The sequence below is a fragment of the Chaetodon trifascialis genome, chromosome 6 (genome assembly GCF_039877785.1).
Source record: "Chaetodon trifascialis isolate fChaTrf1 chromosome 6, fChaTrf1.hap1, whole genome shotgun sequence".
In the NCBI taxonomy this organism is placed as follows: Eukaryota; Metazoa; Chordata; class Actinopteri; order Chaetodontiformes; family Chaetodontidae; genus Chaetodon; species Chaetodon trifascialis.
In genome coordinates this window covers 12110737-12135932 of record NC_092061.1, presented here as the reverse complement: position 1 = coordinate 12135932, position 25196 = coordinate 12110737, and the positions used below count along the sequence as shown (strand labels likewise).

Below are 25196 nucleotides of genomic sequence, written 5' to 3'. Positions count from 1 at the left end.
CAAGGCGAGGCGAGGAACAAAAGACCCTGAAACAAATGTGACTCAAGTGAAAAAGGAAAAACTTTGCTGTTGAGGAGTGAAGCTCGGCTGTCATTTGTCACTTATAAACTCCATAAGCGACCACAGCCGCTGCTCATGCCTTCATACCGGACAGCACAGACACAGGCGGTATCCGGTTGCAGACCGGTCCCGACACAATTCCCCTCTACCATCAGTCAAAGGTCTATTTTTGGCCGGAGGCTCAGCTGATTGTGGGCCTTGAAGATTCTGGCCCTCCCTGATTTTTTTTCTTGTAGTCAGTCGTTCAGGCTTATTAGGAGAAGAGGGAGTTGTCTAACAGCAGAGGAGCGTTTTGCTGAATGTGAAGTTCAGTGCTGAGGGATGCTGCTCTCTAGGCTTTAACATAAGTTGCCGAGGCGAGAACATTTTTGGTTTCCTTTCATTCTAGTCAACTCATCCCCGTGGGGGGCCGCTGTCACCGCTCTCCTCCTCCGCAACTGTTTGCAGGCTTCACCTTTGGGCTGTTATTTCTCCACGCTACCGCTGTCTTTCCTCTGTGGACAGATACCACCAGCAGCAAACTCCTAAACTAACGTCAACTTCTTTCATCGGAGTCCTCCCGTTGGGTCCCGGCGAGGAGGATGGAGACGAGCCCGATCCCGGTGGTGACGGTCCAAACAGCCCCCTTCGAGGACCAGCGGCCCGGTACCAACGGGCTGCGGAGGAAGACAGCGGTGTTCGAGGGGAAGAAGAACTACCTGCAGAACTACATCCAGAGCCTGTTGTCCTCCATCGACCTGCGGGACCGACAGGGCTGCACCATGGTGGTGGGCAGCGACGGCCGCTACTTCAGCCGAGCTGCCACCGAGGTGATTGTGCAGATGGCAGCTGCCAATGGGGTAAGAAGGGAGGGGGGCGACCACCAGTCTTAACATGCAGAAGCATTTGTTCCACTGTACCATCATACTGCAAACACTTCTAGTCATGCACAAGATAAGATCTCTGTAATTTCTGATTGGAGTAAGATGAATCCACGCTGGTGCGCCTTCACAAGGAATTATTACAAGTAAACATATAAAAATGAAGCCAGCTCGCAGTCATCAGTGAGGTAGATCCCAATTAGAGTTTAGCAGTTTATCACTGCAGTGGAGAACAAAGATTTAATAAACCTGCCAAGGATGGTTGTGAAAGTCCTACCAACAAAAGTATCACACTTTCTATTTCTTTGTGGATGCCCAGAGGTTTCTAACGAGGGGTCAGGATCTTAAGGGTCACAAGAGTGTTGGAAATAAGACTATTCTTCAGACTTTTTTCAAATCTTTGCTTTTTCTTGTAAAGTATAGCCTCACATTCGGCCTGTAAAACTATTAGAAAGAAAGAGAAAAATCACTCTTCCACTGAACTGCTCGCCACTCAGAGACGTGCACTCTGTGATGAGGGCTCACAAAAAGACCTACACTTTGTTTTAAGAGCAAGAAAACTCAGCAAGAACAGGGATAGGTGACACATTGTTCCACCACGTCCTCAAAAACATGGTTAATAGGACTTTGGGGTCTTTTCTAACCAAGTAAAAAAATCTGAATTTTCTAATTGCATTACATATTCACATATTGCATGTGACAGTTTGTTTAGCGTTTCAATCCTGACCGCACACCACTTTAAGCTCACGCTGTTAAGTTCATTTTAGGTGAAAGTACTAGCACACACTAAACTTGTCACCCATCCAAAATGTGCCTGAACTCTTTAAGTGTCAGCAGCAGATAAATGAAAAAAGGAAGCCAAAGTGAGAGAGGAGGGAGAAATCCCCACCGCTCGTTTTGAAAGGCTTGCCCTGAGATCTCTGTGATTGATTTGGACAGGTTCCAAAGGAAAATCTGAAGGGAATATAATTTGTTTTTCAGATCAGTCCGTTTTTTTTTTCCTGCTGGCCCAGCCAAATGTCTCTTGATGTCAGCCTTATCAGCACTTCCATCCATCCTGCTCTATTTTCCTGCCTGCGTACTGTGAAAGTAGGATCTGAGAGCTGTTCCAAGTCTCCGGAGACAGACTTTATGCTTTGGGGATCCCCTGTCACATGGCACTCAACCAGAAGTCAGGATAGTTGCAGCACTTAACCATAACCCACCCTCTGCATGGACTATCCGTCTTACGCTATAACTGAATAAAATCTAAACATAGTGGGAAATAATGGGTTGTTTTATACATGTTCTTTGGTCATTTCACACAACTTGAAGCAGGCTAAATGAGCGCATTTCTCAGGGTTTTTCCTCACTTTCCTTATCTGTCCTTTGTATACACATACAGCGTGGCGGATGTTAGGAGGATACACTGACGTCAGGAGAATAAATTCCTCTCCAGTGAGGACACTTTTATTTAGAATAGCTGATATGCAGGGGAATTATTGGATGCTGGGGGTATTACCGCTTTAAAAGTAGTGTAGAAATTATAAATAGAGAGTCCAGCTCTGGTAGTTGGGCACCCACTTGGGGCAGATCATTTGCTGTTTAAAGCTGGCTGTCAATTAGTCACCTATAAAATGATGAGATGCTTTGGGCCAGCGCTGCTTTCAGGTCCAGTTCGACAGATGGGTTTTTGAACATTTTCAGGTCAGGATAGAAAAAAATAAGTGTTTTTTTTATGTTTTGTCACAGCCAGCTCCATAAACACCACCAGACGTTTTTTTCTGCTTCATATCCCTGGTCAGTTTTTCCACACTATTTCAAACAAAGCCTAATCTTGTATTTACACAGCATTCAAGAAACATCCAAGGCAGCCACAACAGAGAGCAGATCCCCAAACTTTCATCTTATAAGACAGTTGTAACTGATCAGAAAACATTATCCTGGGTTGATGTGCAGCTGACATTGCTCCTCGTTAACATCTGTGCCGTGCAGATTGGTCGTCTGGTAATCGGCCACAATGGCCTCCTGTCCACCCCTGCTGTTTCCTGCATCATCAGGAAGATCAAGGCCATAGGGGGGATCATCCTCACAGCTAGTCACAACCCCGGAGGCCCTGGTGGAGACTTTGGGATCAAGTTCAATGTGGCAAATGGAGGTGAGGAAAGAGAGTCTTTTTTCAGATTCTGCCTGTTAGTTCTTACAGTTTTAAGTCAAAGGGAGTTTAAAACCATCTAAAATCAGGGATGTTTCTTAGCTGACAAAAATGAAGGCCATTGTTTAGTAAGTTTACGCTTCTGTCTTTCTTTGCATGGCAGGCCCGTCACCGGACACAGTGATGGAGAGGATCCACCAGGTGAGCCGGACTCTGGAGGAGTACGCCATCTGCCCCGATCTCCGCATCGACCTGTCCAGGCTGGGAAGACACGAATTTGACCTGGAGAACAAGTTCAAACCATTCAGAGGTGCAATGCTCACTCACTCATTTGTCTTTGACTAATTAGTACATATTTAAATAAAAGAGCCAACTAAAATTTTTAAATGTTAAGGCTTTTTTTCTAATAAAGCACTCTGTATGAAGGCTTTATAATTTGTAAGTAGTGTCATTAAAAATGTGTTAGTTAGTTGTTAGTTGCACACGTTTCCTATAAAAATACTCATTATTTTAGGCACACAGCTGTATGTATTGGAAGCCCACTGGCATTTACACAAATGCATAAAGGCAAACACACTTGCATCCAGCAGCAATCATCTCTTCTCTGTGTTTCTAGTGGAGATTGTAGACTCAGTCGAAGTGTATCTACAACTGCTGCGAAACATCTTCGACTTTAATGCCATTAAAAGTCTTCTCACGGGACCAGATCAGCTCAAGATACACATAGATGCCATGAACGGAGGTGAGACAATTCATCATCTGGACTATATACCCCCTGAGCTGTTGTTAATGATGTTGGAGATTAAACTGTTTATGTTTCTCCTCTCTTCTCTCCTCACGTTGTGTTAAAGTGATGGGCCCCTATGTACGGAGGATCCTGTGTGACGAGTTGGGAGCTCCTGCTAACTCTGCTGTCAACTGTGTCCCTCTGGAGGACTTTGGCGGCCGACCTCCAGAGCCAAACCTGACATACGCCACCTCTCTAGTAGATGCCATGAAAGGAGGTGACTTCGGCTTTGGAGCTGCCTTTGACGCAGATGGGGTAAGACGTCGGATGTCCGAGTGATGCTTACGCTCAAAAAAAGTCCTAATTTCACCTGGATGGAGAGCCAGCATGTGGTTTTTCTGTAGGGGCATCTGTAGAAACACGGTGATGCAACATGGCGGACTCTGTAGAAGAGGATCTGCTCCCTCTGTAGATATGACGAGCTCATTCTAAGATAACGATGACAGTTCTTACTTCTGGTGATTATACACCAATGAAACATAATTATGGATATTATATTCCATTTCTGTCAATAGATCTCCCTAAATCCTAAACACTGACCTCTAAGGCTAAATCCATATGATTGAGACTCAACCGACAGATGCCAGAGAGAGCCTCATTTGTTTCTCATTTGTGTTTGTGTGCCCATTGATAGCAGGAAGAAGGGAAATGGGAGCTGAATAATACTGTGTCCATGATGATCCAACTAGCAGCTCACTTTTTCCACAATGTCATCCATTAGTCATTTCTACTGTATATACACACACACACACACACACACACACACACACACACACACACACACACACCCTTTACTAAGTCAATTAGGATAGCATCAAGAGAATTATGTCATATCTGCTCAGTTTCTCCCACCAGGATCAGTATCTTCACAGTCATTAGCACCGGCGGTTGTAATCTTAGGTGGTGAATGCTTCTTCGTTGGAGTCACTGTTACAGAATACCACAATCAATATATTCCAAACTCTAAACAGTAATTGTTGGCAAATCATACTATGACTTATTTGTGTCTCATATTGTTCTGTACAGCAGAAATGTCCCAAGAGGAACCAGTGGTGGATTGCAATTAGCTCCAAGCCCATTTATTCCTGCTGATGATGTACAGTAAAATGTGGTCACAAATATATAGCTTTTTATTTTCAAAAGAGCTCAGTGGTTTCCTAAAACAGCTGCACACTGTAGTTTTAAGCAAACTTTATTGAAATGGAGTCCACAGGGCATTTGTTGGGGACTATTTTCAGCAGTGGATTCATGCACATTCGTTAAGCTAGTGATTATTTACAGTCTCCATGGTCATTGTAATAAGGAAACATGTTGCTCAGTGCAATGGTGTGACTTATTGATGTGTTTTTAATAGTTTTTTGATAACAATGGATGAATGAGCTAGTAGATTGATCAATTCAGTTTAGTCTGATTGCAGCTCTTTTCACATTTTCAGGACCGCTACATGATCCTGGGAGAAAACGGATTCTTTGTGAACCCGTCAGACTCGGTGGCCATCATGGCAGCCAACCTCTCCACCATCCCCTACTTCAGACAGCTGGGAGCCAAGGGCTTTGCCAGGAGTATGGCCACAAGCACCGCCCTCGACAGGTACAACACACACTAACACACTTCTAGATCTAAGGGCATTTTGCCTTCTCTTGTCACACCACCTCAACCTCTGTCCAACTCCTGCAGCAGCCCAGTCTCTGGAGAGGGACGACACTCTCAGATGAAGACTCACCCACTATGAATAAGACTCTGAGATCACATACGCACAACCCCCCTCACACACATTTACTCACAGCCTATAAATATTGTCCGTTATGTAAGACTAGAGCCGAGCAGAGGGTGCTGAGTGAGAGGATGTGATCACAGCTAAAGTCATCCCCATTAACATTGTTCCAGTAGGAGGGATCCCAGCACTGCACCCCACTGAAGCTTCAGCAGAATGCTGCTCTGTGGAAATGTGTCATTTAATACAATGAGAGATCCAGAAAAGATCAGCTATAGTTAGTTCAGACTGTATTTCAAACAAGTATTGTCTTCAACAAGCTAATATAGATTCAGTGCCCATGCACTGTTGTTCACTGTAGTTTTCGACATAAAATATTGAGTCCATAAAACCTATTCAAAATCTATTGAGTCATTGCATTTAAACTTTTCTTAATTTGTTAAGAATTTCACCTGCTGACTCCAGTAAGTGTGTAAACAAACCTGTGTTTGACTTCCCGTTTTTGGGGCGGAGGAAATATTTGTGGTTTTCTTCAGCATAGTAGGCACAATGTTCACATTATGCATGAAGTATCAACTTGAGTAAATCTTTTTTCATTGTGATATTAGCAGTCCTGGACTTCCATAACAGAGCAGCTGAGGGACGGCAACTAAAATTGCTTAGTTAAAGGCACTATGTGCAGGCATTTTTAGAAGATTTCCAATTACTCTGATGGTTTGCATATGAACCGAATTCATTGGTTGACCTATACAGAAAGTGTATAAGACAGTCTGTCTTTGTGTGTACATGCACATTGAATGTGCGCGCATGTGTGAGTGAGTGTGTGTGTTAGTATGTGTTAGCACTGGCAGACATTGAGGAAGTGACCTCACTGCAAATCCTGATCTCTCTGGGTTTCACAGTTACAAAGGAAAAGTGATGCTTAGACATATGAAGTGGGATGTATCACACAATTTGTGGTCATCTTTGTTAGTGTAAAGCCCCCTACACACACTCAGACGTGCACGCACGCACACACACACACACACACACACACACACACACACATCACATGGACACTGTGTGGTGTTGCACAGCTCCTTGCCTCAGGCTGTGTCTTATGATGTTAAATCATAATGATCACACTGAAAAGCTGCTTGAAAGTTTTGCTCACACTGGCTCCTTGCCTCATCTCTCTCTCTCTCTCTCTCTCTCTCTCTCTCTCTCTCTCTCTCTCACACACACACACACACACACACACACACACACACACACACACACACACACACACACACACACACACACACAGACTGAGCCCTAAGACACACAAATGTCACATGACCCACTACAAATCCAAGCCATAGACCTCTCATACAGTCAAAACACTTACCGCAGATAAAATGGCCTTTTCATTAGTTACTGCTAAAAATCTCTCTTTCATCCCTCTTTGTCTTTACTATCAGCATTTGCCTTTTTTGCTTTGATGCCTGGGGTATAGATTTAATTTCCTGAAAGCTCTAATGCGGTTGTGCAATCAGCTAAGAACTAGAGTTACCTTACAGTATGATGTCTGTTACAGATAATGCTCAAACTACAGATAATATCATGCTCTCGGCTTTCTGAAGAGCTGCAATAAATTCCATTATATAAGATTTTCATTTTGTTCCTGTTCCTGTTCCTGTTTTGTTCCTTATACAAAGCACACCTACTTCTTCTATGAGCACTTACTGTTAATTATTAATATTGTTGCGGGACAGGGTCACTTTGTTAGCTTCATAATCACCACTTAAGTTCCTAATGCAGCACTGCTACCCTCTGGACATGTAATGTACATATCTGCACATCTTTGACAAACTCCAGGAAGTGTTGAAGTACTTAGCAGTGTGGTGCTGGACCCTGGAGTTGGCCCAAGCGTAGGCCTTTTTAGGAGAGTGAGTAGCCTGTGTGTGTGTGTCTGTATGCCGAGTGTTTAGACTGAGCAAACCTCCCTGCTGCGTGTTTATGCGTAGTCAAGCAAACTGTGTTATAAAAGCCTTGATAAATGTGACGGTGTGTATACTGTATGTATCTGTGTGTGTCCAGAGAGAATGATGGAAAACAACAGGGAAAGAGAGCGTGGTAAGATGAGCTGAGGATATTTTGTTGTGCACGGTTTGGACAGGAGGCTGGAGTCACAGGTGTTAAATCTTTCATTCTTGGATAGGCTGACAGTTTCTCTGTGTCTCACTGCACATTCTCTAAGCGAGGCCTGATGCAGGGAGCAAGGGAGGGGTCGGAGGAAGAGAGAGAGGGAGGCAGATTTTGGTAAAGGAAACATCTGCCTCTCCTTTAACTGTTCCAGGGATGGGAGGATGTAGGGAGAAGAGAGGGCTGAGCCACTGGGGTGCCTCCCGTTACCAGGATGAAGTCCAAGTTCTTGTACTGAATTGCTGATTAGCAGCGCACAGTAGAGAGGTCAAATGTTTAAGGTTGAGCTGTAGCTGAGCTGTTTTTTTATTGCTGTTGTGCTGGTTACTAGGATGACCAAGGCAATCAGAAGATTGTATAGTATCTCACAGCTGCCAATGATCTCGTAAGACTTGATGTGCTACCACCACAGGGTGTGTTTTATGGATTCATTTTCACCCCCAGCGCCCCTGAGCACTCAGTGTTTTTCGTGATGTTTTGATAGAATAAGAAGTAGAAAAAGTAAAGTAAGAAATGGTAATCTTAATAAATAGTATGTAGGATGTTTGAATTATTTTTTTATTATGTTTTTTTTTTTTTCAGTAGGTTTGGTCAAGTTTGCATTTGTACTTTAACCACTTTTGACCATGTTTGCATCACTTTTAGCTGTCTGTTTCAACTTCCTTAGTCATTTGCTCTGTTTGAACCCAACAACACCATACCAGACCAGTTTTGGTTAGGCTGGACTTGTGTTCCCATGCAACGTTGCCAAGGTTTTAGTTCATTTATATGCTGAAAAAACTGAAATAAGAACCTCCTCAGAAAAACTGTGAAACACTGTCATCAGGCTCAAATGCTGTATTATACACCAATATTTTGATAGGGAGCGAGATGCAGAAGGTAGCCAAGTTAAACATTGGCACAACAAACTCACTTTTCCCCCTAATATAATATTATAAGACAGTGAATATATTTTTGACACAGCATTGGAAAAGCCCAGTTTTGAACTATTTTGGTACTTATTCCACAAAACAATGTAAATAACAATTATGACCATTTTCAGAGATCATCTCCAACTTTAAGTGTTAGTAAGTAAGTATTTTCAGTATTGGCTACTATAGCATTATCTTCAGTGTATTAAACTAATGTGTTGTCCAGTTCAGGTCAAGAAGAACTCACATTTCAAGCCCAAGTAAAGCTCCAGCTTGCTGCACTTTTTGTCTGAATGCCAGTCTCAAGCTTTTAAATCCAGGCTGAGCTCTTTTCAGAGGGGGAGGTGAGGAAAGAGGGCACTGGATGCTATGTTTGGGTAAAATATCAAGCCAAGGCCCAAAGCTGGCAATATTTCACTCCGCAGATGTAGAAAGACCTCATCCCTCGCGTTACTCCCTAGTATTTGCTGATGCACGAGAGAGATATGCTCAAAGATAAAGGCAGCGAGAAAACAAAGGAGATATTGGTTGATTAGTGTGTGTGTGTGTGTGTGTGTGTGTGTGTGTGTGTGTGTGTGTGTGTGTGTGTGTGTATGTATGTGTATGTGTGTGTGTGTGCTCATTGTGAAGTCAGACCGTAGATGTGTGTATCAGTTCGTGTGTATGTTTATTAAACTGAGCTTTGAGATGATGGAAGGTAGACATAGCTGAGCCTGATGAAATCTCTGTCTGCTCTTCACCTTATGGGGGCAAAGCATCGAAGACTTTTCCAGTTTCATTTTATCTTACAGAAAAAACAGATCTTTTTTGTTTTTATAGTAGCCTCATTTCTGGCTGGAATGCTCTCCAATCTGCAAAAAAATGCTTTAGAAAATTTCCAAATTGTCAAAAATGCCACATGTTGTATAGAGAGTGCACCACTGGAAAAAACTTGATTAAATAAAACTGTTGCCTAAATAAATATTGAGTTGCACATGATCAAATATGGATTATAAATACAGTGTTTTGCAGAGTAGAAAGAAAAAATATACAAGGCAGTAACTGTGGGACTCCTAACTCCTTAAAAACAATTATTCTGGTGGCACTCTCCAGCTTCCATACAGTCAATCCTGGTGTCGAAAACCGACTTGATTTAAAAACTCAACGCTGCAGTTGAATTTTATGCCTTGAAAATGACTTGTATACGATGAAGGTGGCTGACCACACATCGACTCTTTACAGAAATTCTTCCTGTTTCCAGTAGTGTGAGAAAATGGACATTGCAACGCTGCCTGACAGTTGAGAGGTCACACCTACACACGAGGGATTACAGACCTAATTAGAAACCTTCCAAGTTTATTCCTCCATCATCATACTCATCTGTCAGAATTTTTTGGTTTTGGCAAATGCTTTTGGAGAGAGAGGCAGCATCCACTGAGCCTGGCTGGCCCGAAACAGTGTATTGTGTCTGTTTAAATATGCATATGTTGGTATTTTTGCCTAAATTGTTTGTGTGTACTAACCAGAAAATACTTTAATTCAGACTGTGTTTGAGGAATGTCATACCATAAGTACAGAAAAGGCAACGCTGAACTTGTTTGTTGAGTGTTTGCTTGTTTCTCTCAGTCTTAATCTGTGCATGAAGGCTGTGTATGTGTGTGTGTGTGTGTGTGTGTGTGTGTGTGTGTGTGTGTGTGTGTGTTTTTTCCACCCCAGGGTTTATGCTGTTGTTCAGCTAAAGCTCAGCTGCTGCAATCATCAAACTTGAGAAAACGGGATTCTCAATATTCTCACACTGTTTTGTCCACGCATTTTTGCAACATGGTTTGAAAACTGAGCACTGGTAGGGTCAGTTTCAGTGCTTATGTTGGCCGTGGACGTGCCGTTTAAAACGTCAAAAGCTCATCAGAAGGCCAGAGTTTCTGTTTTCTTTCAGGAATGCCAGGCTTTCCGTTCCAGCTCTCGCTTCCCCAGAGGGAAATAAAGCTGGTTACTCTTATTTGGTAATTTATCCCATCCTCATGTAAACAACTGCACAGGGCACCGTGGGGTTTATTTATGTGCATGTTGATTGTGTGGATGTGTACCACCACTTAAAAACCCTGAAGCCCACCCACATCCACACACATTGCGCTGTAAATTCCTACAGCATCCCACAGTGCAGGCATTTGAGATTGACAGCTCTGCATGTTTGTTTCTTTGGGAGCAATAACTGTTTTGTTGCATTGAATATTTTGGTCAGCAATTCTTCTCTGAGTCCTGGGAATTGTGTTTACGTTTTACAGCGGTCACTGAGGAGGTGTGGATGATGTGGTTGAGTGGTGATCTGTGGGGAAGGGGAGGACACTGGGTAGTTATTTTTGTTGCAAACTGAAATATCTCTGCAAGCAGGCTTGGGATGGTAACTTTCAATACATCAATAAAGAGACTGCCTGAGTTCGGATGATTAATTCTAAATGTATCCTGTTATTCAATCTCAAATTATTCAAATCAGGAAGTCCTTCTCCCACAGCTCGCTATCAGCTGTTTTACTCCCTTCTGAAATGTGGATTTTTTTTTGTCAGTGTTCTGAAAAGCTAAAACATGTGAGCTTAGTTCTTTGTGGATAATCATATAAGATATATGAGCATCGGCGATGCGCATTTAACAATCACTCTCCTTTTAGCTCTGTGGTTGGTCTCCACCAATTCCTGAGGGAAATATCTGTCTCTTTATAGCAGCTAAATGCTGGATTATGTTCACCAGCTAGTCGCTAACTTAGTCTGCCTTTTGGCGCCAGACAGGTAGCAGACCATTGGGTTTAGCAGAGCTTCTTTTTGCTGAGAACAGGTGCATCCTGCTGCTGAAAACTGTGCCATGAGAGTGTTGAGAGTGAACCAAAACAATTGTGGGCTGTAAAAAAAGCTAAACAATGAGCTGAATGTTGTTGAAGTGCTCCATAGAACTGAGGGGAACTGCAGAGTTCAATGTTAATTTTCGATGGGGTTCACACTAAGAGCGACTCCTTTCACATGTAAGTTGTCATTTCATCCATTGTTATGTTTAAGATATTGATCATAGCGCCTTTAAAGTTCCTTTAAAGTGAATGGCAGAATGGCTGGAAAGCTTTAATACATCCACCATGCATACTTTGTGCGGGAAGTGGTAGAATGTAAACTCTCCCACATCCTCATGAAAACCTTCAGTTTCCAGTAACAAAAATGAGAACATGATCTCGGTGTTCTTAACGCCAGCGATGACCGTGTCCATGAGCCAATGGCTGACTCATATGTATGTTATTACTGAATGCAAATCGTCATGCTTATTATTACCCCTTTAGTTTAGAATATGGACAGAAAAGCACACGAGCAGCTTCTTAGTTGATGCTAGTACAACATAGAACAGACGCTAGCTTAAAGAGGAGGTGGGATTTTGGCTCTATGTCAAAGTACTCTGTTCCAGGATCTGATTATTTTAATTACTGCTGATTTAGTTTATTTACAATTACGTTATTGTTATTTTCATTTTTGTCCAAATGTGTCAACCCTTTCCTAAAAAAGCTTCTCTTCATGATCATGTTACTGTAATTCCATCATATCCAGCCTCTTACTGTTCTCTAAATTTGTACTGAAAACTTTTATTAGACTTCCTCTTTGCTCTTTTCCCCTCTAGTCTGTTTCTTTGGTCTCCCACACTGTCAGCACGTTCATCCCCGGGACCGCAACATACACTAGATTCACATCCATACACACATATACATACTCCCTTTCCTCCTCTCCCTATGCGAGTACATGGCTCAGGTTCAAAGCAAACATCAGCTAAAAGGTTAACTCACTTTGTTCTTGCTGCCTTTGCCTTATTAAGTTACTGGATGAGCTGCTGGCAGATTCTGCTTGTCATACAGCATTTGGTTTGCTTTATTTCAAAGGTCAGAGGATTGTTTGTAAGCGTATCTCGATATCAGAACTGGGAAAGACTGGCATTAGATATTAGAAAGAGACTGTGTGTTTGTGAGCATAAAGTACTAGCTTTGTTTTTGTTTCTCTCTTTCTCTCTTCATGTTTGTAGGGTAGCCAAAGCCATGAAGCTGGCACTGTATGAGACTCCCACAGGCTGGAGGTACTTTGGGAACCTGATGGATTCTGGGCGTTGTTCCCTCTGCGGGGAGGAGAGCTTTGGGACAGGTACACTCTATTAAGCCACAGCACACTCACTCACAATCCAAACAACACGGGTTTGTCAGTGTTGAATGTCATCAGATGAGTACAGATACAAGGCAGGAGCAACCTTTCAGTGTGTGAAGAGAAGGTCACAGATTCGAATCCCTGGACTGGCTTGGAAAATGTGAGTGGGTGTGTGACAGAGAAATCCCCTCCCCTCAGCAGCAACTGTTGTTGCTGCAAACAAGGCCACTGCTAGAAGACTGCACTGGCCAGCTGCTGCTAACTGTGATTATGCACCAGGGACTGTGCACTGAAACACTCGCACAGCAAGTCTGTCCAGTCAACGCAAAATTAAAGGGAAAATGTGGTTTATTCCAACGTGGGTCTTATTTTTGTAGTATCGGCCATCGTTAATGTTGGTTATGATAACACTGCACTCACCTAAGTAATTTCTGGGAACTCGGTGATATCACTGCAGTGAAGTCTGATGGAGCAATAAACACAAGCGATCAGATGATAGGAGAGGTTGTAACTGGGCGTTCAGATGGCTGCATTGATTTTTGAGGTTTGTCTAAAGGACTGGTGTGTAAGATATGGGGATCTACTGGCAGAACGCCTCTCACAGCCACACGCTGGGGGTGGGGTATTCAGTCGGTTGCAATATGCAATCTCACCACCTGCCACTCAATCCTATTCCCTACTCACTGGTCCTTTAAGGCGAGACAATGAAATATGACCCAGAAAGCTCAGTTTGATGTATCAAACCATCAAACTGCATGGCCGCTTGAACAGAGACAGGATTTAACAACTCTATAATTGTATCCTTCAGGAATCTGGTTAGCACAGTGCAATGTGCTGCAGGAAAAGTTGAGCCACATTCAACAACTGAATGCCATCTGAATCTGTTATTGCAAAGGAAAACTCCACAACTACAATCAAGATAAGCCATTTATATCTATACAGCTTAAAATCACAAATTTGCCTGAAAAAGTTTATAATCTGTACAGCATATGACCCGCTCTATGCCTAGGCCCTTGGCACGGTAAGTAGAATAGGTCAAACCTGAATCAGGAAGTCATCATTATTGAATAATTGTATAATTTCACTGATTGCTTTTTTTGGCTCTCAAAATAAATTTGACTAGCCTGGGGGTTTTGTTTAAAGCCTGTACCACTGTCTGACAGCTCAAGTTTCTGGAATTTCAGTGATTTTGCCAGATCTCGTTAATTAATATGCAGCGTACAATGTTATTATTACTGCCTGGAATGATGACTTAAACCACAGAAATAACATCCAAGTGTTTCGGAAATCACCATTTCCATTTAAAGGTGAAAAATCTTCTCACAATCCTCCTGCTCCCGTCTCGTCCATGCACTCACCAGCCTGTTCCCGGTCTTGAGTTGTAAGCAGAGCATCCTGACTGCCTGTAGCTCCAGTCAGAGAGGCGTAATAGATGAGAGGGCTGTGACCCTGACTGCATGTGTAAATAATCCCCATTCTTCTGCTATAAAAGGAGACAGGGGCTCCCTGAATCACTGCACAACATACAGACAGGCCTCCAGTGGCAATGTTTTCTATAAATGCAAAAGCAGACACACATACACACAGTCAGAAAATATAAACAACGTGCATCCACAAATAATACACTTACATCTCCTTCTCCGTTTCTCCTGCCCTTCTCAGCTCTGACATATTTCAGTTTCAGTTTTCATCTTTCTTTGGTTTTCTCCTTCTCTCAGACTCGTTCTTTTAATGGGAGATGATGTTGAACTTTAAAAAAGAGAGGGAACAAGGAAGGAAAAGCTCGAAGTGGGAAGAAAAATGTTAGCAGGTGTGAACAAGAGAGTAGAGAAGAGAAGCGTGTAGGAAAGAGAGCAGTGGGAGTTTGAAGAGTCCAAATATGAGAAGTATTGACGAGGAGGAGAGCAATGGAAGGAGCAGAGATGCAGAGAGCGCAGAGGCCTACGGGAGCGCCCTCGTTGTCTACCCATGTAAGGCCAAAAGCTCAGAGAGAGCCCTGAGTAGTAAATCATCAGAGCTGTACACCACTCCTGCTCTTTGCTAACTGTAATACACTTTCTCTCTCTCACACACACACACACACACACACACACACACACACACACACACACACACACACACACACACACACACACACACACACACACACACACACACAAACACACACACAGAGCATACAGTGGCAAACTTTGCTTTGCAGGTTAGCCTTTCCAGGACGCCCCTTTCATACCCAATCATGATACTATCACCTGTTACCAATCAACCTGTTTACCTGTGGAATGTTTCAAACAGGTGTTTTTGGAGCATTCCACATCTTTCCCAGTCTTTCGTTGCTCCTGTCCCAACTTGTTTTGAAACATGTTGCTGCATCAAATTCAGAATGAGCATATATTTACAAAAATCAATGAAGCTAATGAGGTGAAACATTAAATATATCGTCTTTGTACTGATTTCAGTATATGTCAAAGAGGATTAGCAAAGTATTGTGTTTACAGTGTCCCACCTTTAGGTTTGAGTTGAGCTGAGAAGAGAAGCTGTAATTCTGACATTTTTTACAGTGTAGATGGAAGAGAGCTGATTGAGCTTCGGTTGTATAATAATTAAATTTGCACATTTTACCAAGTGACCCCTCACTGTCTTTCTGTGCCAGAGAGTGGGACAAAGGAGGACAGGCAGTGAGTCAGGGATTAAATAATAGCTGTCATTTTCCTAACAGCTGTATGCTGCCAGAGCCGGACACAGAGCGAGGAAGTACACGTCTTCTTCTCAGAGTTTGATGGGAGAAAACAAAAACCAAGATATGTGTTTGCTATAAAATACACATAATGATAGCATCAAAATAAGTGTCCATTTAACTTAAAGTAATCCCTCACAGTTGAGTCCATTTTCTGCTCCAAGCTCTGCCGTGAAACACCAGGAACACATTCCATCATATTTGAATGTCAAAGTGTCCTTTTAACAGACACCTTTACTGCCCAGCTGTTTTGGAGCACAGATAGATGGCTCCCCAGTGAAGGAGGCTGAACAAGGGTGTGAGCCTTTCCTCTCTTTGTGTGCACGTGTGTCTTTTAGGGTGCGGAGCAGGAGACATTAGTTATGCATTTCCGATCCCAGATCACTCTTCCTGACATTCTGTTGCATACAGGAGAGTTGAATACTAAGCTAAATTGAACTGTCTTTTATAACTTGTGGATCAATACATTGTTCTGTGGACAAAAATGTTAAGAATCCAGGTCTGTTATTGGGGTTTTCCCTGGATTATATTGACACCACTCTCATATCTGTCTGTTAAGCATGGAGCTGGAGCCAGGAGATGGTTAGCTTAACTTAGCATGAAGAATGGGAACAGGGGGAAACAGCTTGCCTGCCTCTTTCCAAAGATAAAAAATGGCCACCTGTCTACGCTCACTGACTGTTGTATGATGTTTGCTTTGAGCTATGGGATGTTATATGCTGGACTTTTTCCTGGCAAGGAGCAGTGACTTGGATAGAGCCAGGCTAGTTACTTCCCCTTGTTTCCAGCATTGGTGCTAAGCTAAGCTAACCAAAATTAGATTAGCCACATAGCAGAGTTGCGTTGTAGCTATACGTCATCTCTCATCCCCTCGGTTCAGCTCATTAAAGTGTGTGAAGTTTATGAAGAGTTGTAGTATTTTTGGTGTTGTCTTTCTCCCCCAGGTTCAGACCACATTCGTGAGAAAGACGGCTTGTGGTCGGTGTTGGCGTGGTTGTCCATCATGGCCGCCAGGAAACAGGGCGTGGAGCTGATTGTCAGAGAACACTGGGCCAAGTTTGGACGCAACTACTTCTGCAGGTAAAAGGACTAAATATCATGAATATGCAGCTGTGCATTCATAATGTATTTGATCAGATGCCATCATTTATCTCTTTATTGGTCTGTTCTTGTTTTAATCACGGAGCCACTTTCCTAAGCCATTATATCCTGAATTTATTTAAATCTACAAGCTCTGGGATTCTCTTTTCCCAAAAGTCTCAATCCCTCGTATCCCCACCAAAGCCAAATATGTCTCCCAGGCCTTCACCTTCGTCTATTTCTCCTCTCCTCCTCCTCGCTGGTTGTCACTTGTTCTTATTTTAACTTCTCCCTTGTGAGAGTCACAGATAGTTACTGCAGTCAATGTTCCCACTGACAGTTGCTGCAGCTTTTCATGTTCCCACAGAGAGGTTTCCTAATCTAATGCAGATTTCCCACAACATGTAGATGGAGAGGACATACAGGACAGGCCAAGGACCAGAACCCAAAAAGTCCTTTAAACATAAACATCTGTCTTCATTTTGAGGAAAATCAACCAATCACCCTGACAGACCTCTCATCTCTTGCAGTTTAGGGCCATTTTAAGCATCACTGTAATACCATAAATTGCCTTATTGTGTTTATCTCCTCTCACTGTGTTCCAACATTAGCCATGGTTGCATTGCATTTACGTGTTTTTGTGTCGGTGTTTGTCAGGTTTGACTATGAAGGTCTGGACCCACGCGCCGCCTTTTACCTGATGAGGGATCTGGAGGCGGTAATCTCAGACAAAGCATTCACCAGCCAGAAGTTTGCCGTAGGAGACCACATATACAGCGTGGAGAGGGCCGACAACTTTGAGTACATCGACCCCGTGGATGGAACAGTGGCTCGAAACCAGGTCAGTGTGGGCGAAGAGAAGAACTTCTCTTTCTTTTCTGTGTTTTATGTTACAGGATATGCAGTGAAATCAGGGGAGTGAAAAAGGAGATTTACATCCATAACATTTTCAAAACTTGAAAGGAAATTAAACGTGGAAGACATGACGTGGCATATAGATAGAGCTAACGGTTATGGCTGCTCTTTCTACTGTAGATCTTTCTAATACCTAAGCGTCCAAAAGAACGTATATCTAGATCTTTCTTTTTCTTTTAGATTTACTCATTTCTAATTCATTTTTATGAGTAAAAGACCAAATGTGTATGATTCCCAATTATGTGATATATAGTGCTTATGCTTACAGGCAAGCAGCCAATAGCTGCTGACTTCTGTGCAGCTGCAACACTATGCACTAACTAGCTACGGCAACTTCAAAGGGCCAAAACTCAAACTCAAATTCCAAATGGGTTTTTTTTCCCAGATACAGCCACCACTAGGTGGAGACATTCATCCACCACTTCTACAAGCAGACAAGTCCACGTTTTTGGAAGGACTGTTTTACGCTTTTCAGGGGTTATATTCATTTTGATATGAGCAGGAACAGCCAAATGTAGGCTTTTACTTCAAAAAGTGTTTTATTCATGGCTTTTAGAGGCTGTATGGCCATGATGCTGCTGAATGAAAACTGAGACAGACAGACTGACATGTTTTGCATATTGTTTTTGGAAATATGACTCATGATCTACAGTTTATAGAAGTGTATGATTCAACTTTTTCACATGATCTAGTGTTAAAAAAGTGATGGCAATAAATCACTATATTGAATCTCAATACCTAAGAATCACAGTATATATTTGAATCAGCACCCAAGCACTGTGATAGTATTGAATGGGGAGATAAGCCTATGTAGCAGTTCTCATGGGATCAGCCCAAAGACATAGTCCAAATGTACACCCAATCACACCAACACCTTCTCTAGCAGTCATGTGCTCACTCATCAGCCTTTTTGTGGGCGAGACCACCCACGAGGCTTCAGTGATGTCTCATTAGAGAGGTTCCGTGTTTAGACATGAAAGTCTATCTTCCATCTTCAAACCATAAACATATACATGCATGCACATTACATACAGCACACATGTCCCTACATACACTGAAGGAAACTAACCTCTCTCGGTCAGACTACTCCCAGTCCTCCACCTCCCTCCCTCCTCTCCTCCCCCCTCAATCTCTGTGAAGTTTACCCAGCTGACTCCCTGTTCTGCCCAGAAATGTGTGGAAACTCATCGCTGGCGTCAACACTTCTTTGCCTCTGCCCCACCTAATACCACGCGCGCACACACACACACGCGCTGCTATCTGTCAGTTGTCCCTGTGCATAAGTGTGAACACGTGCACATGCTTGCACGGCCTGCACGTGTTCACACCTGTGTTTGGTGGCAAGGTTGTGCCTACAATTTGTCGGTACACTTCACCTCATGTACCTTAACAGCGCTAAAGGTCTCGCTGTCCCGCTGTGAATTACTCCACTGTGTTACCATGGTTACAGCAGCCCCACAGCTAGTTAGTCAGTCACCCCAGAATGTCATTTAACCTCACTGGCAAATCCTCAGCATCCCAGTCGCCCCAGTGTGTGTTATTACAGCACACATTCCTCCCAGGACAGAATTATATCAGCTGTCGTCTCACTTGCTGTCTCTCCACTGCAAGTGTGGGGGGGATAAGTTGGCACATACAAACACACACACACACACACACACACACACACACACACACACACACACACACACACACACACACACACACACACACAGGGTATTAGGGATTTACACTGCAGAGGCATGGCAGCCTTTTGTAGTCGACTACTGAATTCATTCTGCATTGTCTGCATATTTCACACAGATAGATAGCAGGTAGACGAATGGATAGATGAATAGAAGAATATAAATCATTGCCATCGAGCCTAAAGAATACCCATATGCAGATACTGCTCTATGTTTATGGGTAATTTTTGGAAAATATGTGTTCAGCTTCCCCATCCATTTAAAGTAGTTGAGAAAGTCAATGATGTTTTGATTATTTACAGTCCATAGCCTATTGAAATGAAATGAAATGTAGCTGTCTACGATTGTTATTCAAACGATATGATATAAATATAAAATAATAAAAATGTAAATATGTCACTAAAACTATAGTTCAGCCGCTGAATAACATAAATTACACACATAAGCTTTAGCTTTAATGCTAACCCTTGCAAGCTCACTAGCTAGCTATAGTGTTCTTGCTAGCTAGCGTTAAGTAACATTAGCTAGCTTGACACGCTCTCTCAGGAGCAGTGCAGTTGCCAGATAATTACACAGCCGGGATTCAGTTTTCATAGAAATTATACATATCTGTGCTAAAATATTTTTTTCTAGTAAAACAGATATCAAAAAGTCAAGTTCAAGTTCTTAGCCTTACTCAATTTTGACCAAAAATGTGGCTAAGTCACTGCGTTTTGCCTTTATACAGTTAGATAGACAGACACACTGTGGCTGGTATGCACTCCACTCAAGGCCCCTGAGCTTTGCAGCCGACATTGTTTTTTACAGGCATTAGTCAGCCTCCTGATAACTGCTGCTCTATTGTTAGAGATGAGCTGACACACTCACAAAAAGACAGAGAGACAGACAGGCGGACGGACATCTCTTATTATCGCTGTCCCTCCTCACCGGGGCTTAAACTCCAGAGCCAAAGTCAGATTAGGAGTAAGGCGAGCGGACCAGAGTAACTTTGCTTTTTATTACCACAGTCTGTAAACGATGAAGCTGAGTCACTCTTTGAAGAGGTTAACGGCTATTGGTCCGAGAGAGGGTTCCTGGGCAGGGCACCCACTTGACTTTTTACTCCTATAATTCCTATAATACTCCTTAATCCTATGATAGTGAATGTTTTGACAGCACTGCTTTGGGCAATTACAGCAGAGTCCGTCAAGGTGATCACATGACATGTACAGTGTGTCTGGGGTGTGTTTCAGTAAAGCCATTGGGACATTTCTCTTATTCATGCTCCTTGTTTTCTCTCAAAACATAGTGCTGTCTTTCCCCTTGAGCTTGACTTTTGCTCTAATGGGATGAGGGAAGAGGCACTGTGGAATTTAGGACAGATAAGAGTCATCACACATCCATTCGTCAAAGACTCTTATCTTCCTTACGTCAGACAGCGAGAGTTGTAGTTGATGCAACAATATCCTGTTATTCCTGAAAATGTAGAGATTAAGTTCAAAGCGTTGACAGTGGAGGCTGTTGAGGTCTTTAAAAAGGTTTTTTATTATTATTATTTTGTTGTTGAGAAATTGTTCTTCACTCTCAGAAACTTAAGGAAACTGGAATACGACCTATATGAGCTACAGAAGAAAATCGTCAATTGTTGAAATCAATTCAGCTGGAGTTCATAAAGTTTCTTGGAATAGCATTGAAGTACTAGAGTGGTTATGACCTTATGTAACTTTATAGACAGTACTGAGGAGGATGCAAGGGTTCACAGATTGTAAAGGAATCCTAAAACACACAATGATAGTGACATCTAGTGGATGTTCTTAGTTACTACATATTAAAGAACTAGTACCTTTTCTGCAGATTTTTCTTTTTACTGACTCCATAACCATTTTTTCCTGTATTATACGACCAGTGTAGCTAATTTGCATGATTGGAAAATAATGAATAATTAAGTGCCCTATTTAAATTATAGAAGCAGATAAACTTTTAACACTTCATAATCAGATACTAAAAGATTGATGTTGTGTGATGAAGCTCATCATGGGTTTTTATGCTGTATGTAAAATGAAGTTGTAAATTTTGTTTAGTATGCAGTGCTAATGGGATTATTCTACATTAGTCATTTTGCTAATTTATCAAGCAGATGTGCCAAAAACTTTTGCTGTGGAATTTAAAGGAGCTTTTCTGCATTGCATATTATTATAAACATAATATTTATCAGAAATATAGAAATATTTGGTACTGGCTGGCCTTATTAGCTGTTTGTGACAGTTGAGTGAAGAGAAAGCAAATCACTAAATTAAAACAACACATGAATAGTTAAATTGATCATGATTGTTGTTATGTTTCCAGGGTTTAAGGATCGTCTTCACTGACGCGGCTCGTCTGGTGTATCGAATGAGCGGGAGCGGTGGAGGGACGGGTGCCACCATCCGCATTTACGCCGAGAGCTTCGAGAGAGACCCTGAGAGACAGAGCAGAGAGACACAGGTACAGAGAGAGTGTGATGATGTGTCTGCAAGATTTTATCTGACTCTGTTTGCGTGTGCACGTGGAGCACGTCCACCTCTGTTTATGTTATCTGTGGATCGTCGAGCAGGGCTCTGTCACTTTACAATGTTATGGCCTGAAACGTTCACTCATTCAGAAGGAATCTGATAATGCAGCATTCTGTCAGTTTAGTCACCATAAAACAGATAAAATCTAATGTTTATTGGCTGATATCAGATAGTATCAGGACAGGAGTAATGTTTATGATGAGACAGTGCTCTCTCTTCCATATATAATATACTGTAGGATATATAGATTTATCAGTTTAGTTTGTGGTTTGTATTAGATTGAACAACAAGGGGAAAATACATTGATCTTTGCAGCTATGGGAGTTGCAGTACAGCCTTTGCAGTGATGGTGAAATGCCATTTCATGATCATGCAATAATGGTGCGTAACGCAGCTTCATGTGGCACTATTGAAATTGAATGACCTGTAGACTTTGGATAGATTAGCAACACTAGCCTCTCATGTTGTAATGGATATTGGAATAGGTAGTGTACTTTAACCATACCCAGGGGTTGTAAAGCCGCAATCATGATTGCTAAACAGCCTCATTTAGATTTCGACCGATAATCCCATTTTCTGCCATTCTTTCCTACTTTTACTAGTTGGAAAGCAAATGATGTCTTCATGTTGCAGAGCTATAAAAATGTAAACTTGAGCAACAAAGTTGATTGCATTTGAGCACATGAGCTACAATTTCAACTTAACTCAGGTGCAAGAATTTCAGACATACAGGACAGCACAGCCATCTCCTGATTGTGTATTGATTTAGTATCAAAGTGGTATCATAAATCCAAAGAGTCCCAGTTTCTGTCCTCAGGAAAAGTGGATTCATTCATCAAGCGTGTTTAACATTGTCATATTTTCCTTGTCCCTGTTGTGTGACCTTTACTGAACTCTTTGAATCTATCATTAATATTAGATCATAAATTCACTTCATAATCATTCTGCCCCTTAACCTGCCACTTTTTGAATCACCAGACATGACATGTACATGATTAGACAACATGCTTATTATGCTAGGTTCAAGGTACTGCATAATATCCTTTCATATACTCAGGCTGTATACTACATGACATCATTAGAATTTTTCAGTGTTTCATGTGGTTTTACACTGTAGTTATGTTTGCATCCTTACTGTACACAATATAATATGTGCTGCTATGTTCTACTCCATCATACGACCCCGTGCAGCAAAGGGTTAAAAACAATACCATAACACATAACTCCTGAATCAGTCATTCTCACACAATGTTAGTGCACACTAGCAGCGCAAATATATTCATATACTGTGCTTTACAGGCTGTATAAACATCCTGTTGTTTATTCTAAGTCTTATTTCAGTCTTCAGAATATGTGCATGTAAGTTTAAGACATGATAAACAAGATATTTTGCTCCACGTTGCTCATGTTGTGCACCTGTCATGAAGCAACTCATACAATTTCTTTATTACACTGCAGTGTTCCCATTGTACAAATTTTAGGAATGACGAACTGGACTGAAGCCTTTGTAAAATGCTCCTGACGTCCATGTTGACACGGTTTTTGTAGGGCTCGGTTGACACACATTAAAGAAGGTTATCTGCTCTGGAATCTGTTAAGCTATCAGTTTATCTGCATCATGTTTTTGGGCCCCAAACTCACATGATATCCACCATGCATGGCTGCCTTGCACAAGAAAAGAAAGACCAGGTCGATGTCTACTCGAGGATGTAATCATCTCACAGTTATGAAGTGATTGAGCTGTGCTGGGGAGTGATTTCTGCTATAGAAACAAACAACATACAGAAGCAGTGCAAAAGAACACAAAGCAACAGAGACAATACGAAGAAAAGATAACTTAAACTAGACTCCTGACTTACCAGCTGACCTGAAGTCATAGAAACTCGTGGTGATGCTACAGGTTTACAGGGTCATAAACAGTAAAGATTTATGAAATCCTGTCATGCACTGACAGAGGTTTACTGTGCGCCAGCAGGTGGTCACAGCTAAAACACAGAGAAGCCCGATGGGTGAAACCTCAAAGATTAGAAACACTTTTGTTATCCTCGAAACTTTCCCTCTTTTTGAATCATGACTGCTGATTGTTTCGTGGTGGGTTCCTCTCTGCAGGTGGTGCTGGGTCCCCTCATTGCCATCGCCCTGAAGATCTCCAACATCCACGAGAGGACAGGGCGCCGCGGCCCTAACGTCATCACATGAGCAACCACGCACAAACGCACACACACACACACACACACACACACACACACACACACACACACACACACACACATGCATCTACCTGCTCACACCAAGAAAAATACCTTCAAAATGCTCTTTCCTGTGCTTATTTGCCTTTTTTTTAAACCCACTCTCTGTGGCTTCATTCTCATGTTTCATTTTCCGTTAAATGATGACTAAACTGAGGGTGCTTTATCTCTCAAAACGAAAGTTAATGTTTCACACTGTTCTCACTGTTGTTTACTGACCACTGTCATCTGTCAGCAATGGAAAACTTCAAATTATTCAGTGTCTAAACCAGGGAGGCTATTTAATTATTGCCATGGATAAATAATGAAAAATATGTGAACAGCAGACATATTTTGAAAGTGACTGTTAATGTTTGCAGCTTGCTTTTATCAAGATTTATTGACTGCGGGAGCCAAAGAGAGTTATTTTTTAATTCACTACGCTGTTTTTGTAAAACAGTACAGTGTTCACTTTTCATATTGCTTGTAGCAGCCCTCTCATATACTGTATGTCACAGTGTTTTGTTTTTTTCAACCATTTCATACAGATGTAATCAAACTGTTGTCTCAGTGTAAAATAAAACAGGCTAATTCATATATCAGTGAAGTGAACTGCAATTAGTTGATGTTTGATTTAATGTCAATGCATATCTCGACTTATGTTTACTACCTAAGGACAGAGCATTCAAAGTGAAAAATAACAACATAGCAAATGAAGTAACAGGTAATGGAAACAGCCCAGTTGCTGAATAAAATGTTGGCATTGAGCGCTTCTGCATTGTGACAGCTTGGTGAGATGACTGAGCCCATTTCTTGTGACAAAACTGGTTATTTTAAGCCAAACATGATCTTTTCCTAACCCTAACCAAGTGGCTTTTGTGCCTAAACCTAAGCAGGCCTCAACCACACTGTAGCCACAACATAAAATTTAAAACTGAAATGTGAAGAAATGTAAAGTTTGAAGGTAAAAAGTGAAAAGTTTCAACAAATCTGTGGTTTGCAGAAATGTACAAGGCCAACATTTACTCTGGTGGTTGGGTTGCAGATGAAAAATAAATGTATTTCAAAATTGTTTACTTATTAGGCTTCGCTTTTTATTTGATCAGTTTAGGCCTTTGGGAATGTGTATAACCATATTTGAATATATTACTTCTTTTTTTTAATCCCAATAAACTTTTTGTGTGTAGTACTTGCCTTTTTTAATTGAATCGGACAGGTCTGATGGGGGAAAAATAAAAATACATCAGTG

The 25196-nt window shown here is 41.8% G+C and overlaps 1 protein-coding gene across 1 annotated transcript; it reads left to right on the top strand.

Annotated features, from left to right (window-relative positions):
• Nucleotides 1–338: 338 nt before the first annotated feature.
• pgm5 (phosphoglucomutase 5) lies at nucleotides 339–25196 on the top strand. The gene is made up of 11 exons (XM_070964569.1): nucleotides 339–899; nucleotides 2895–3057; nucleotides 3218–3364; nucleotides 3671–3796; nucleotides 3906–4096; nucleotides 5277–5431; nucleotides 12659–12774; nucleotides 16453–16588; nucleotides 17246–17429; nucleotides 21514–21651; nucleotides 23829–25196. Exons 1-11 carry the CDS (start codon nucleotides 642–644, stop codon nucleotides 23916–23918), a joined length of 1704 nt encoding a protein of 567 aa, XP_070820670.1. The 5' UTR covers nucleotides 339–641; the 3' UTR covers nucleotides 23919–25196.

Coding starts and splice junctions, on each gene's coding strand:
- pgm5 (XM_070964569.1), top strand. CDS start 642: ATGGAGACGAGCCCGATCCCGGTGGTGACGGTCCAAACAGCCCCCTTC. Junction 16,589..17,245: donor GGACGCAACTACTTCTGCAG/GTAAAAGGACTA, acceptor GGTGTTTGTCAG/GTTTGACTATGAAGGTCTGG. Junction 17,430..21,513: donor GAACAGTGGCTCGAAACCAG/GTCAGTGTGGGC, acceptor TTATGTTTCCAG/GGTTTAAGGATCGTCTTCAC.